Below are 16,309 nucleotides of genomic sequence, written 5' to 3' on the forward strand. Positions count from 1 at the left end.
GAAACTGCCAGACCTCATTAAAACGCACCCAAAACCCCTCTGCGCGGACGCCAGGTGTCAATCAACGAGGATTCGAAAATCAGATAGTGGAATGCAGGGTTAGCAGAAGAGCGGACGTTCGTTTTAAACAAAACTGATTTTTCTGAAAACCGCGTCACGCTCTCTGTATGCACTCATCTTCTCCAAAAATCCTGATCTTTCAAATTCTCCTCCTTCTCTCTAGAAACTTCCCCTTCTCTCTACCAAAACTCACCCTTTCTCTTTTCCGATCACCGTTTAGGCACCGTGGAAGCACTTCCGGCGTCCCAAGCTTCATTTTGAACCGAACAAGTTTCAAGTTTGAACGGGTAAGTGTATCTGTCTTTAGTCGTTCGTCTTCCGCTACATGCAAATCAAGTTCTGGTTGCATGCGGGCATGTAGTCTAAGTTATTTTTGGTTTTATGTTGTTTGGTTTAGTTTGAAGAGTTGTTGATCGTTGAGAGTAGAAAGATTTGTAGTCGGACGAACCAAAACCTACCTTTAGGACGTTCATTCACGTATCGAGGTAAGGGAAGCTTATTTAATTTAATCTGTATGTTTACTGTGCTGTATGAACGTTCGTTGATTTGATGACTGGAAATGAAATATGGCTATGCTATGTTCTGATGCATGAAATATATGAAATCTCTATGTTTGGATGTTATGAAATATGAAAGTGATTATGATATGAATGTGGAAAGTTATGAAGTTGTATGTTAAGAAATGAGTTTGAATATAGATGAATTTTGAATATGAAATTCCCCTAAGAAAGAGTACGTACGTTACTGAACGGTCCTTAACCGTTCGGTTTTCTAGTGAATTTGGATTTGTAGTGGATTCTTTCATTTGAGAAGAATCCTAGTTGAGGACGAGCGTCTTCACTTCATAATACTGTGCATGAGCGTTCGGTCAAGCACAGTTGGGTATTAACGTTCGGTTATAAATCTAAGTATATATGAAATTGTATATTTTATTGTTCGTAAACACTACTTCAATATTATCGTGCTATGTTATCAAGCCTTTTTATGTTAAGTTTATTGGTGTTCGGTCTTACACCAAGCGCTCGTACTGAGTAGTGCTCAGTCTTACACCAGGCACTCGTTCCATTTCCTTAAGCTAATTTTTTTTTTTAATACGAGCGTTCATTTAAGCCCTCTAGGGTTCGCTCTCTATATTGTTCAGTCTTTGACTGACATTTTGATTTCTTGATACTAAACTCAATTAAACACAAGTGTTCGGTTTCTTCCAAAGAATCACTCTAAGTACCAGTTTTTGAATGCCTTGAAATATCTTTATTCATTGGTTTCACCCTAGAGTCCACATTCTTGGTTTAGTCTTTTAATGTTCTGAGTGAGTTCTCAAGAGTCCGTTCATCTAATTGACTCAACGTTGAAATTGACGTTCGTCCCATTCGTTCTTGGAATATATTAATGTACTCGTTATCTCTCAATTCGGTATCAACCCTTGATATTAATCTAGTTCAAAATTTGAGATATCTCGTGTTCGCTCCACGTGTTCGATCTTGTTCTCAGTTCAGGTTGAACGTTCGTTATTTTAAAGTTTATTGGAATCTTTGTACGAGATAGTTAACTGAGATAGTTAACTGAGATATTTATTAATGAAAGATGAAGAAAATGTGATTTGGAAATGTTGTGGAATATGAACGAGCGTTCCGGGGAGGAACGACTCATGTATGAATACTGGATTTGGTAAAGTATGACTGTGGGCATGCTAAGCTGGCCGTTCATCCTGATGTTCTGTGAGTACTCGTCTTCACGTAGAGGAGGGTAGGTCATGTGTGGGAATGGCAGGAGGTCCTAGTCCTTAGGGGTACTTTGGACAGATAGGGCTAACCTCGGGTGACAGCTGTTGAGTGTATCCCAGTTACTACATCACCCGGGTGCACGAACACCTGTAGCTACACAGATTTCATACAGTCCGGACGATCAGTCTAGTGATAGGCTTCGTAGTGATACATGTGTTGAAATGCTCTTGTGTGTTGGATTGTTTAACATATATGTTGATGCATGAATTAAATTACATAAGCTTACCCTGTGTTTTCCTTGTGTTGTCTCGTCTTGTGCGTTCGTCTTGTCGTTGCAATGATCATCCGTGTGGATGTGAGCAGAAGGAGATGCGCTGCTGGAAGAGGCGCTGGAAGAAGAAAACTTGGTCGAAGTGGAAGTAAAGGTCGAACCGTAGGATGTTCGGTTAGTAGATAGTAGTTTATTATGAGGTGATCGTTCGGTCACCTCCTCTCTTTGTTGTTATCTGACCGTTCGGTATTTGACTTTTGTAAACCGTTCGGTCATGTTTTCTCTTATCTTGTACCGTTTAGTTGGAAAGCTTATGTAAGGCCGTTCGGCCGTAAGCGTACGTTGTTTACTGTAAGACTGAACTGATATATTATTAAATGTAATTAATTCTATTATATGGTTTATTACTGTATTTTTGGGATGTTACAGAAACACATATATATAATACATAGTCTAGCATACATTGAGATGGGCTCAAGCCCAGATATAAAATACAATTAACATGTGGAATGCAATATTCACTCCCCTTCCCCAAACACTTACAGAGGGCGACATTGATAAAACCTAGCCCCATGGAGTTTGTGTCTAAGAAACTAAAATTGTGTTAAAGAGATAGGTTTAGTTAACAGTCCATTGTTCTTGAGTAGGAATGTGCCAAAAACAGTAAGCTGATTCTTCATCACTTTTCTTGAAAAAATAGAGGTCAATTTTCATTTGTTTAGCATAGGGATGAAGAGGGATGATGAATGTGATTGAGGGAAATGGAGACAATAATCTAATTGTCACACTAGATGATGGGAACCAAAAATGAGAGTATCAGTCCAAAGATTTCTGCAGTTGCTTGAGCTGAGCTACAATATTCAGCCTTTACACTTTATTTAATAATCACTTGTTGATTCTTAGACCACCAAGAGACCAAATTGTGACCTAGGTATATAACTTCCCCGTATGTAGATCTACAATCATCAACTCAACCGACATCATAGTATGCTTTGAGAGTAAGGGAAGAAGAGGAAGCAACAAGCTTAATAAGAACATAGCATAGAATACCCTTGGTGTCTATTTTAAAATTTAATAAAAAAATTGCAACTCATTTTTTCACTTCTCTTTAATATCTTTTACTGAAAACTCAATCTATTTCTAGGTTCTTAAAAGTGGAGCATACAAGAAGCTAATAGAGCATATAGTATACCTAAGGTGAGTCCTGGAAGATTTGCCAATCCACGAGATGGATCAAAGAATACATCAAGGGATGATGAAGCCAAGTCATCGAAAATAGAAACAAAATCTGGGGGAAGCAAAGTGCTTCCTTTAGCAATATATATGGCCCTCATTGCATACCTGGAGAAACTCTTCCATTTTTAGTCATGAATTTGATACAAAATTGAAAAGAAAGCCTGTCACAGGCTTACCATGAATAATGTTGTGCACATTTAATAAATAATTCACGTATTGTTATCAGAGCATGGGTAATCAGGACGCCATTCAATTCTACTACCATGTTTTTTATGGGAGGTACCTGTTGAGAAAAATAAGGATTTATCATGACTAACTACACAAGTATACATCATGTTTAAGAAAATAGGCTAATGAAGAAATGTTAGACAACCTTTATCACACTATGAATTAAGGATCTCAAAGCCTCCTGCGTTGAGTTGTAACTTGAACGTGATTCCCCAGGGATAAAGCTTGCAATGATCTACAAAATACAAAAATATATTCAAAAATATAACTTAAGCCAAAACATTCAAATTAAATGAAAGATAAACTCCAATGAAGAAGTAAACCTTTATTGGATGGATTTCAAAATGGTCAAAGTAAAATCGCTGACTCTCAGAGTCACTAAGAGAAGTTCTCCAAAATGATGCAACTTTCATCAATGTCTCCTCATCAAGATTCAAATCAATCGGCTAAACAAAACAGTAAGTCAAATCATATAAGAACAATACCAGCGCACACATGGAAGTAGTGAATTCATTCTTTAAAATGGAAAATTCTTGACTTCTAACAATTTAAAAAGCTTAAAAGTAAACAAAATTCTAGAAAGATGGGGGAGGGTTGGAGAAAAAACTAGTATTCTACTTTACCTGAAGAAAAATTGATGAATATCTAAATTGCTTAACGTTGGAGTATGACGTAAGTACAACAAAAACAATCTTTAGTACACTATCATTGGAGTCACTGTAATCTAGTTGATGTCTGCGAAGCATTGATGCAAAAGGAGCTCCATTCCACTTAAGCTCCAAATTCATGTACTGGATTAATAATGAATAGGATAGTATCAATAATTTCTTTGACAGAAATACTGTCTTGAGACTTGGTATGAACAAAAAAGGTGAATCAAGTTAGTTAAGAACTTGGGTAAAGTATTTTATAGACATTACCTGTAAACTGAATTGGTTATATGTTTGATTATTATTAGAAACAGTAATCACGTGCAGATTCCCAAGCTTTGCAATTACAATTGGAGTAAAATCTTTGCACTCATTGTTGTCTTCCTCCTTAAGAAAAAAAAAGCTCAGCAAAATCAGTAGAAATTAGCAAGAGTGCAAATGTTTCAGAACAAAAGGGTGAAGTTTAAAACATAGGGGGGGAAAGAGGCATAATCCTACCTGTTGTGCTTTCACTGTGAATTGAATATGACAACATATTGTAAACTAGAAAAAATCAAATCCCTTTTTCAAGGAAATATTTCGCGCCACTAAAACTTCACAATCACTACTATTGTCAATGTTTGTGATTGACCCACTACAACGCTATCCATATAAAATCAGTAATTATAGATGTATCTAAGATACTACTTTCCATTTTCATTTTTCTTTGGATGGATGGACTCGAGACCCTACAATCTACATACTTTGAAACGTTGAGTACAATATGACAGCATTCAAGAGACACTATATACCTTTTGCTCCAAAACTAAATTATATTTTATGCACAATACACAAAAATATTAAACATGGAAAGTACAACTTCAACTACATTCAACAGATAGTAGATGTTGATAGATTAAAACACCTAATAGAAGCAAGAATACCTGTTTTACATGTTCAAGTAGGTGAATTGCAAACTGAGAAACTCTCAATTGAACTTTTGCACACAAATTAAGAACTGTATCCATCTTGAAACTATTATGGATCTCACAAATTCGCAGAACTCTTGTTGGACCCTCTGCATATATTTCATACCCCACTTTTTCCATTTCCAGGCCATTATGACGACTGAAACTCATCATCTGATCTCTTGATCTTCTGTCCAAAAGCAAACGGGGAGCTAATACCCTTTGCTGCCCAAGTTTAAAAAATGGTTTCCATGCTCGCACCTTATCCAATTTAATCTCTCGTAATTGAAGGCTATCTACAACAAAAATTAAAAATACTATTAGATTATTACTTGATCCCTCCGGTACCACTACTGCTTTAGACTGAAAGAGAGGGCTTAATAATACAACAAAACATTACAATCATATTGTTCAAGATAGTATCTTACAACTTAACAACAAAACAACGCCACCATATCATTAAATATTCTAGTGCCCAACAAATATACTGTTGTAATTTGAGATAATATTATTAGAATCTTTCTAATTAGAGGAAATAGATACATAATCTTTTATTTTCCTAGTTTCCCTATTTTTCTTTTTAGGAGAATTAGATTATTACAAATAGAGGGTATGAGAATGTAGTTTTTATGATTAAGAATAATAAAATAAGTCTTATTTTCAACTTGGTGTCAGAGCTCCTAATCTTGGGGCTCCATTCCGCTGCAACAGTCGCACCGCCGCCGCTGTCCGACCACTGCCGCTGCCGCTCTCGCCGATTGGGTCGTTGATAGGGCAGAAAGGTACGGCCAACACCGGCGATCACAACGCCGGAAGTCACTTCGTGAGAGGAGCCGCCACGCACCGCCACACGCCGCCACCGTCGTCGGCGCGTGTATCCCACAGATAAGGTCGCCGGAGCCTCCTGAGTCTATTCCTAAGGTCGGTAACGACTCGTTTGGGCTATATTTGAGTAGATCTGAGTTTTAAGTTCTTCCCCTTTTTTCTTGGTGTGACCCACTCGACGCCGCTGCCACAGAGGAGTCGTCGGAGCCTCCTGAGTCTGTTCCTAGGGTTGGTGACGACCTGTTTGGCCTATATTTGAGTAGATATGAGTTTGAAGTTTTGTTCCTTTTCATGGGTACGGGATGTCTGAAGTAAAAAGTATTCCTTTGGGGGTACCTAATGACCTAACAAATATAGGAAGTACCTGTTGGTTGGATGGTCAGAATTACTTACAGTGGAGCCAATTTATTCAAAGGGTTCTCAAGGGTCGTTCAAAACTTGATCACATAGATAGAGGAGGTCTAGGACCAGACGACACTCATTTTTCAATTTGGGACAATGAAGATTCATTAATCATGACTTGGATGTGGCAATACATGATTCCTGAGATAAGGAGAAATTATATGTTTCATTCTTCTGCAAAAGAAATATGGGATGATTTACAGAGTACCTTTTCTTTAAAAAAGGATCTTGCTGCTTACTATGACATCAAGAACATGATATTTAATACAAAATAGGGCTCCCTGTCTGTATCAGAATATCACGGAATCCTGAATGGTCTTTGGATGTAACTCGATCAGATCCAAACAATAAAGATGTGAAAACAGATGTTGCTGCTCTTGCTGAATTCATTGAAAGGGAAAGAATCTTAAAATTTCTCCAGTCCTGAATCATGAGTACGACCCAATCCGGGTTCAAATTTTTCGAAAAGAAAAATTAACATCCCTCTCAGAAGTTTTTTTTATGGTAAGAGGAGAAGAAAATCGGAGAACTGTCATGCTTAATGGAGGGATCTCCAACACAGGCTCTGCCATTACAACTGGAAAGGGAGTCCACAAGGGCACAAATGCTGGGGGAAAGATGTTTGAAAAAGGTACTCATGGGGACTATTGTTCATATTATAAAAGATCTGGACATACAAAGGAAATATGCTTCAAACTCCATGGAAGAAAGAATGTTCTCGAGCGCATGGGAAACAACAAAGGGTCTACTCAAACATGGGTAAATCATACTACCTCAGAATGGGAAGCCACCAATCCATCTAGTCCTTCACACACACCACCAGATCTTGATATGAAAGCTTATAAGGAGAAACTCGAACGCTTGGAAGCAATGGTAGAATCAATGAGTAAGTCCTCTGGATCATGTACTCTATCCATAAAAGGTAAGATTTGTCTCAATATTGTTGGTCATGTGTCTCAAGGTATTTGGATCCTTGATTCGGGTGCAACTGATCATATGACACCTTTTAGTGGGTCTTTCGACTCATGGAAAAAGCAACAACAAACAACTTATTATAGTTGCGAATGGTCAAGGTATACCTATATGCGGCTCTGGGAATATAATTTTGGACTCATCTATTATATTAAAGGATGTTTTACATGTTCCTCAATTAGCTAATAGTCTTATCTCCGTGCAAAAACTCACAAAGGATTTAAATTGTTCAGTAACATCTTTTCCAACTTATTGTGTTTTTCAGGACCTTGCCACGGGGAAGACGATTTTAACTTGTAAGGAGCAAAGTGGGTTGTATTTTTTAGAGTTTGATGACCAAAGCAACACACAAATCATGAGTCAACACGCTACATCTGAGACATGGGCAAAATCCCAAATATGGTTACATCATCAAAGGCTTGGACATCCTTCATTTAGTCTTATCAAGTCCTTGTTTCTCCATTTGTTTACCAAGGAGTTTGTTGAGTCTTTTAATTGTGATATTTGTCAATTGTCAAAACACCATCGTGCATCTTATACTATTAGTAATAAAAAGAGTATTTCTCTATTTGATTTAATTCACTCTGATGTTGGGGGTCCTATCATAGATTCTATTTCCGGAGCCAAATGGTTCGTTACTTTTATTGACAATTGTACCCGTGTCACGTGGACATACCTTATGAAAAATAAATCCGAAGTTTTTCAAATTTTTGTTAATTTTTTCCGTCTTGTCCAAAATCAATTTGGAAAAAATATCAAAAGAATTAGGTTTGATAATGGTACTGAATATGTGAATCATGAATTTCTGAATTTTTTGTGTCATAATGGTATTGTTCATGAACTAACCTGTTAACACCCCTCAACAAAATGGGGTTGCTGAAAGAAAGAATCGTCATCTTCTTGAAGTAACTAGAACCCTTCTTTTTCAAATCTCTGTTCCAAAAAAATTACTAGAGAGAAGCTGTGTTAACTGCCACATATCTCATCAACAAGTTACCCACTTGTATCTTAAATGACATTAGTCCTATAGAGTCTCTATTGTCTTTTGTTCCTTTTTCTTCCCTAACAACGAGTCTACCTAGTCGAGTCTTTGAATGTGTTGTTTTTGTTCACTCTCATCATCCTCACCGTGGTAAATTAGATCCCAGAGCTCTTAAATGTGTCTTTATTGGGTATCCTTCTAATAAAAAAGGGTACAAATGTTATCATACTCAGAGTCGTCGCATCTTTATCACCATGGATGTAACCTTTCATGAAACGCAATCCTATTATGTCAGTCCACTACTTCAGGGGGAGAAAGCACTTGAAGTGGATGAAGTCTCCTTCTTGTCATTACCATGTTTGTCTTTGCAGGATGCCCAAGACCTGAGCAATGAAGCTACCATTGTCCACAGTGAGGAAGAAGATAGATTTTTTGGCAAAAAATATGAAAGAGAAAAACAACCCAGTTCGAATCTCGAGCAAGAAAAATTGTTTAATCTGGAGGTGAGGATGCCTGAAGATATCAATGAGGAGGAGGTAAGTATTACTGAGGATTTACCCATTGCATTCAGAAAGGAAAGAAGATCATGTGCTAAATATCCTAATTCTCAGTATGTTTGCACTAACAACCTCTCTGATAAGCATAGAAGTTTTAATGCTGCCATTGATGCCACAAAAATTCCTACCTCAATCCAGAAGGCCATGAAAGAAGAGATGAATGCATTATAAAGAAATTCAACTTGGGAGATTGTTGATAAGCCAAATAGACAAGAGGGCAGTAGGGTGTAGATGGATATTCACAGTGAAACATAAGACAGATGGGAAATAGAAAGATATAAAGCTAGATTGGTGGCAAAAGGATATACCCAAACATATGGGATTGACTATGAGGAGACATTTGCCCCAGTGGCAAAGATGAATACGGTTCGATTTATTCTCGCTTTGACTGCCCATTTTGTATGGGACTTACACCAGCTAGATGTGAAGAATGCCTTTCTTCATGGAAATCTAGATGCGGAAGTGTACATGGAGATTCCCCCAGGTTTTGAAGTGAAAAATGAAAGAAACAAGGTATGCCTCCTAAAGAAAGCATTGTATGGTCTTAAGAAATCCCCTAAAGCATGGTTTGGAAGATTTACAAAAGCAATGGTTTCCTTGGGATACAAACAAAGTCAAGGAGATCATACTCTATTCATAAAGCACTCTTCTACAGGTAAACTCACTCTATTTCTTGTATATGTGGATGATATGATTATTGTAGGAGATGATGAAATAGAAAAGTTGGCATTAAAAGATAATTTGGAAGCTCAATTTGAAATGAAAGACCTATGAAAACTCAAATATTTTCTTAGAATAGAGGTTGCCTACTCCAAGAACGGAATTTTCATCTCCCAAAGGAAATATGTACTTGATCTCCTCAAAGAAACAGGAAAGTTGGGATGTAGAACCTCAATAGTTCCTATAGAACAGAATCACAGAATTGGAAGTGAAGAAAGTGCTCCTATAGAAAAGGCCTAATATCAGATTGGTGGGAAAATTGATTTATCTATCACACACAAGACCAAACATTGCTTATGCTGTGAGTGTAGTGAGCCAATTTATGCATGGTCCAAGAGAGAGACACATGCAAGCAGTTGACAAAATTCTCCAATACCTGAAGTCAAGTCCAGGAAACACATTGACTATGAAGATATATATTGATGCTGACTATGCAGGTTCTATTACTGACAGAAAATCTACTTCTGGGTATTGTGTATTTCTTGGAGATAGTCTGGTAACATGGAGAAGCAAAAAGCAAGATAGAGTATCCCGTTCTAGTGTAGAAGCTGAATTTCGAGCCCTTGCTCAAGGAATGTGTGAAGGACTCTGGATGAAAATCATTTTGGAGGATCTTAAAGTCAAAGTGGAGAACCCGGTGCAACTACATTGTGACAATAAGTCTGCTATGAGCATAGCCCATAATTCAGTACAGCATGACAGAACCAAACACATTGAAATTGATAGACATTTAATCAAAGATAATCTTGACAGGGGCTTTGTGATTACAACTCATGTTCCCACAAAACTTCAAATAGCAAATATTTTTCAAAAGGGCTTCCTCCGGGTAGATTTCAAGATCTTGTAGGAAAGTTGGGAATGATTGATATTCATTTACCAACTTGAGGGGGAGTGTTGTAATTTGAGATAATATCATTAGAATCTTCCTAATTAGAGGAAATAGATACATAATCTTTTATTTTATTTTATTTTCTTAGTCTTCCTAGTTTCCCTATTTCTCTTTTTAGGTGAATTAGATTATTACAAATAGAGGGTATGAGAATATATTTTTTATGATTCAGAATAATAAAATAAGTCTTATTTTTGCACTGCAAGTGAGGTAAGTGATGTGGGACTCTCAACACATGGCATCTAATCTGTCCATGAAAAACACAAATAGAATGTCCCTCTAAGAAAGATGTCTAAAGAGAAATCACAACTAACCTTTGACACTTTAATTACCAATGGGTAGATGTGTTCACTAAAGAAGAATTGTGATTCTCTAACATTAAGACTTAGAAGACCCACAACATAATTCTTATCCTGAAATTTTACAATTAAATGAAAGTGAATTTGAATCTATTTCACATTCCAAAACCCATTGGATTAGTTTATCTTTACCTTCCTATTGCTATTTGGAAATAGGATAGATCATGCAACCACCACCCCTTATTTAATTGTGTCATGGAAAACTTGCCAAATTTCAATTTACAATTGTTACGTAGAGATCCCAAAAATTGTAAAAGATGTCTTCAAAACTCCTAAATGCAAAAAAGTTGTCCAAGGAGAGATGAAAATCTAAAAAACTGGAGTTGCAAATCATATCATGTATATATGAATAAAATTTCCTATAACCACTTGTATACTTTTTACAATCAACCTCAAATAAAAAGGAATTTGGTGTGTAGTTTAGATGCAATTTCAAATAATCCAAATTATTTCAAATATATGTTGAAAACACACATGAATAGTTTTCAATGACAAAACCGTTGGGCTTTTTCAAGGGTTGACACTAGGTAGATTTAGGATATACAAGTCATGGGAAAACCCATATAAGAAACCATGACACTACCTTAAGGAAATAAGTTTGTGGCTTTCGCTCTATATGTTGCTCTTCTTGCCTATTCTTACCAAATGTAGAACTCAAACTCACACTTGACTCCAACAATCTCTCCCTCTAGTGTGAGTGTGAGTATCTTCTACATTGCTACACTCTTCCTCAAGTGGAAGCATTCTTCACCCAATCTACAACAATACTCATGAGTTGATCACCTGAACCAACCGCTCTGATACCACATGTTGGGTCTTTTCAAAAGGGTGGGAGATTTGGAACTTGTAAGTCATGTGCAAATACATAAGAAACCACAACATCACCTTCAACTCCTTGAGAAATAGTTTTGTCGGTCTAAGGGGAGTGTTGAAAAGTTGTCTTAATTGTAGTCTCTTTTAGAGGTTGCCTTAATTACAACCTTAACCGTGGTGATTTAGTCTTACATTGACTATAGATATGACATAAATATAACTTACAAATCATATGTAGTTTTGCAAACCACTTTTGTTGGTTTGAGTTAGACCCAAAGTTCAAATTTTAAGAGGTAATCATAGCTAAAGGTATCAAATATTCCAATTTAGGAACATCAAATACTTTAGTGGCTAAGGTACTATGCTAGAAAGTTGTCTTAGTAGTGGTCAACCCTAGCCCACATCGCTTGTGGTCTCTTTGGAGGTTGCCTTAACTGCAACCACAAGGGTGGTAATTTAGTCCCAAACTTATGACTTAAATAGAGTTAGTAAAGCTTGGGCTATTCTAATCTGACGAGTCAGGTTTATAGGATTGGTTTAGGTCCAAACCCAAATTTTATGATATACTAATCTCAGGCAAATTTTACAAAGCTTTACTAAATTTTAACTTTGCCAATCATAAGGACCACTCCAAATTAGTTATACGGAGAATTGTTAACTTAAATAGTCTATAACAAGGTTCAAATGACAACCATTGATGCAGATAACCAATCTTCGAGGAAGGGTTAAATCATCCCATACATAATCAGCACTGCATGCAGGTCCAAGAACTTCTGGTTCCAACAAACCCTGGAAATTTCTCAAATGATGTGATGGGAAAAAAGGTAAATGATAAAGGGAAAATATAAAACAGAGAAAACTCTTATGCACCTTTTGATAGTAAGTTATTGATAGACTTTGCAAACAATTCTCAATTCGATAAGGCAGGCTCATAGTTGGGGGCCTGTAGAACCTTGAAACAAGTGTAGAACCTTCTTCCACCACATGCACAGCTGCGAATTGTGTCATTTTGTTGTCTGATATTGTAACTTCATTAGTCTGTTTTTTGAATTTCAGGAAAAAATGTCCTAGAGAGGCTATGCAAACTGGCCCAGACCATCCCAATCCAGCCTCATTTAATTGAATCTGAACATATAACAAGGTATTGTCACTAGAACTTCTGTGCTTTCTGATAAAATGCTCAAATACACTGAACTCTCTCATCTTTTTAAATCCTTCCTTCAGCTGTAGTGGCCTTCGCTGTTTGCTGCTAATGGAGATAACACCTGCCACCTCATCCTTGAAGACAGCTAAATCACTTACTGAAAAGAGAGAGATAAATGAACAGGTACATTATACATACATAATGCATACCTGTAAATAGCATTGGCGAATGGTGATACATTCTTCAGATTCATTGCAAATTACATATCGTGGAACCAAGGTCACCATTTGTGATGGCACAGCAATTTCTCCTAAAGAAGGACCTATAGAAATTCCAAGCTTTGTTACTGATTTAATTCCAGATCCCTCTTCTTTTTCAAAGCTTATCTCTGCAAGGCCTGATAGAGAACCAAAGTCAAGCAATGCCTCAGATGTATGGTCCTCCAGCAACTTCAGAAGCACTCTTTCAGATCTGGAAACAAAGAGACCAATAAGACACTGGAAAAATAAAGATAATAAAACAGGCAAATCTAGGTAGCATTGTTTAACATATTAAATCATTAAGCGAACAATAATAACTCATCTTACTTCAAGAACCATGAACTAGTCGACTTTGGTGGCAAACATAAACCTAGCTCTGAAGGAACACCCAGATTTAAGTTCTCTAATTCAATTCTGTACATGGAGAGAAAAACCATACGCAAGAATTTATATAGATGATTCTAATGTTTCTGCTAATTTGAAAAAAAAGGGTGTGGGATTACCTGGATAAAGGAGACCTTTTCGTTTCAAGAACAAAAATTTGAAAGTCTGTATCATTCTTAATGGAATAGGATGTAAAAATGACAACCTGCAAGCAAATTGATGGACTCGTAAGAAACTAGAGTAACTGAATCAATATATATATGTAGACTTCACTTATATATATTCACAGAATGAAAGCAAAGGCTAGCAGAATAACCTCCAGTACGCCCCTGTTTCCACGGTACAATCTCAAGGTTGCAAAAAAATTTCCTCCAAAGTCCAAATTTATATCCAGATGATGGACATCATTGTTCTGCTTCAGAAACTTCTTCATACAGTCTCCACTATTTACTGGCTTGGAACTTGAATTGGAAGAAGGTAGAGACACAGTGAAGTATATAACTTCTGGATTGGCATAAAAGTCAACCGTGGAACCACATGATATAATCGCCTGCTTCCCAATTTTGTCATATCCAACCAGATTTGACTGATCTTCACCATAATTAACATTAAAAATTAATACAGAATTAAAACTAATATATTTGTGAATGCTTTCATTTTATACCTGTTTCACTTAGAATGACATCTATCTCAGAATGCAATAAATTAGTCACCCGCACAGTAGGAAGAAGATATATTTCTTTCTTTTCTAGCAATGAAACTGTTGGATTATCATTTTTCAACACAGCAGCAGACTTTTCGGGTACAACAGGGATTTCCGTAGCAATTGTTTGAATGAGAAAATGCATATTTGCAATATTCTTCCCCTCAGACTTGAGGGTGCAACATGATGTGCTAAAGGAACACTTGACTGATTTTTCAAATAATGCCTTGCGAATTCTGTAGTTCAATTTATTAAATATTCCTGATAGATGAACAGCTTTTCCACCTTTAATATAATCCGACCATTCCAAAGAAAGAGAACTTTCAGAATTAATCAGCTCCTCTGCTATTTTGGGTCTAAATGAAAATAAGAAGTTACCTGAAAAATAATCACCAAACTCCATATCAGGATAAATTTTAAATGGTACTACTATCTTGGGAAAACAAATAATGACAGATCTGTTGGAGAAAACGTATTTATCCAGAATAAAATAAAAAGATCTGTTGATCAAAGACATAATATGCTACTGAACTAAACCCATTTGTTGATGCATCTAGCGAAGCAACTGCAAAAGAGACAGTCATGTAGTGTAATTACAATAATTATAAGAGATTAAACCCATATTTAGGAAAATTTTGATTACACTAGATTTGTACAATTCATATTCTGTTGCAATTCCTTAATTAGACTAAATTTAGTGTACATGTATCAAACACTCATACTCTCATAATTTAGGGTAAAACGTATATCTTATTATGCTGAGATTACAAATCCATATATACAATGCTAGAGAACTATTTTAGGAAGTATAATAATAACTCCTAAAGAAAGAATCCCTATATTTCAGGGATATCCTAATCATACCTGATAATTATAATCTCCTAAATAAGGAAGAAATATAATCAATAAAAGCAAAGACTTTAATAGAAATAATACAGATAAAAAGATTGTAACACTCCCCCTCAAGCTGGTGAATAGGTATTTTCCATTCCCAGCTTGGAAACAATACTTTCGAAGTTGTTACTGTTCAGCCCCTTTGTTAGAATATCTGCAAGGTTGTCTTGTGAAGAGACATATGGAGTACAAATTAGCCTTGTATTTTATAGTATATATCCACCTTCACCCAACTGGTCTTTTTCCATTCGGGAGAGCCACCAAATCCCAAGTACTATTCTTTTCTAGTGCTTCCATTTCCATGTCCATAGCTTGTTTCCACTTTTTATTACTCAATGCCTCAGATAAAGAGGTAGGTGTGGTTGTGGTGTTTAAGTTTGTGAGGAAGGCTTTACAGGTAGGTGAAAAGTTTTTAAAGGATAGGTAATTAGCTAGAGGGTACAATGGCTTGGTAGTGCATTTCCTAGTCTCTTTCCTAAGGGCAATTGGAATATCTAGGTCCTCGTAAAGGGATGCTGGACTGGATTCAAATTCATGTATATCTGGAAAAACAGAGTTTGATGCATTGGAGATTAAAGGAGTAGGGATAGTTACCTCATGTAATGTTGGGTTGGATGGTTGAACATGGACAGACTCTGGAATGGTCTCTGTCTTCCTTGTATAAACCAGATTTTATCAAATCTTACATTAGCCCCATCTTGAGTCTCAACTGTTATACTTTTAGTCCTTATTTCTGGTCCTAAGCTTAAGTCAGGAAGCATAAGGATATCATCTTCATTTGGTGTAGTCTCCCTCTGAAGATGATCTTTATAGAAGTAACTTTTGTGCTAAAAAAAGGTGACATCACGAGACAGAACTTTTTGGATGGTGGGTGATAGCATTTATATCCCTTTTGTGTGGATGAGTACCCTATGAAAACACATTTTAAGTCTCTAGGATCAAGTTTACCTCTATCACTACTGTGGACATGGACAAAAGAGACACAACCAAAGATGCATGGAACAAGGTGGTTGGATGTGGACATATTAGGATAAAAGGATGACAAAACGTCCATAGGGCTTTTGGAAGCTAGAATACTAGAAGGTAGTCTATTAATTAGATAACAGACAGTGAGAACAACCTCCCTCCAAAAACTTTTAGGAACCTTATGTTGAAAAAGGAGAGCTCTAGTTTGGTCAACAAGGTGTCCATTTTTCCTCTCTGCAATCCCATTTTGTTGAGGAGTTTTGACACAAGAGGACTCATGAATGATACCTTCCTTTTGACAAAAGAAATAAGCCCATGATTGA

The 16,309-nt window shown here is 36.5% G+C and overlaps 1 protein-coding gene across 1 annotated transcript in view; it reads right to left on the bottom strand.

Annotated features, from left to right (window-relative positions):
* The window catches only part of LOC124821401 (uncharacterized), an 84,050-nt gene that overhangs the window by 15,027 nt on the left and 52,714 nt on the right, over positions 1–16,309 (bottom strand). Inside the window, 14 exon segments of the mRNA XM_088104650.1 lie at positions 3,248–3,396; positions 3,468–3,574; positions 3,665–3,754; positions 3,843–3,965; positions 4,143–4,310; positions 4,440–4,556; positions 5,093–5,412; positions 12,328–12,424; positions 12,506–12,913; positions 12,989–13,250; positions 13,367–13,453; positions 13,543–13,628; positions 13,740–14,014; positions 14,088–14,504. Coding sequence (XP_087960776.1) covers positions 3,248–3,396; positions 3,468–3,574; positions 3,665–3,754; positions 3,843–3,965; positions 4,143–4,310; positions 4,440–4,556; positions 5,093–5,412; positions 12,328–12,424; positions 12,506–12,913; positions 12,989–13,250; positions 13,367–13,453; positions 13,543–13,628; positions 13,740–14,014; positions 14,088–14,504 — 2,706 coding nt within the window.

The sequence above is a fragment of the Vigna umbellata genome, chromosome 1, assembly GCF_029865625.1.
Source record: "Vigna umbellata cultivar VRB3 chromosome 1, Vumbellata_1.0, whole genome shotgun sequence".
Lineage (NCBI taxonomy): Eukaryota > Viridiplantae > Streptophyta > Magnoliopsida > Fabales > Fabaceae > Vigna > Vigna umbellata.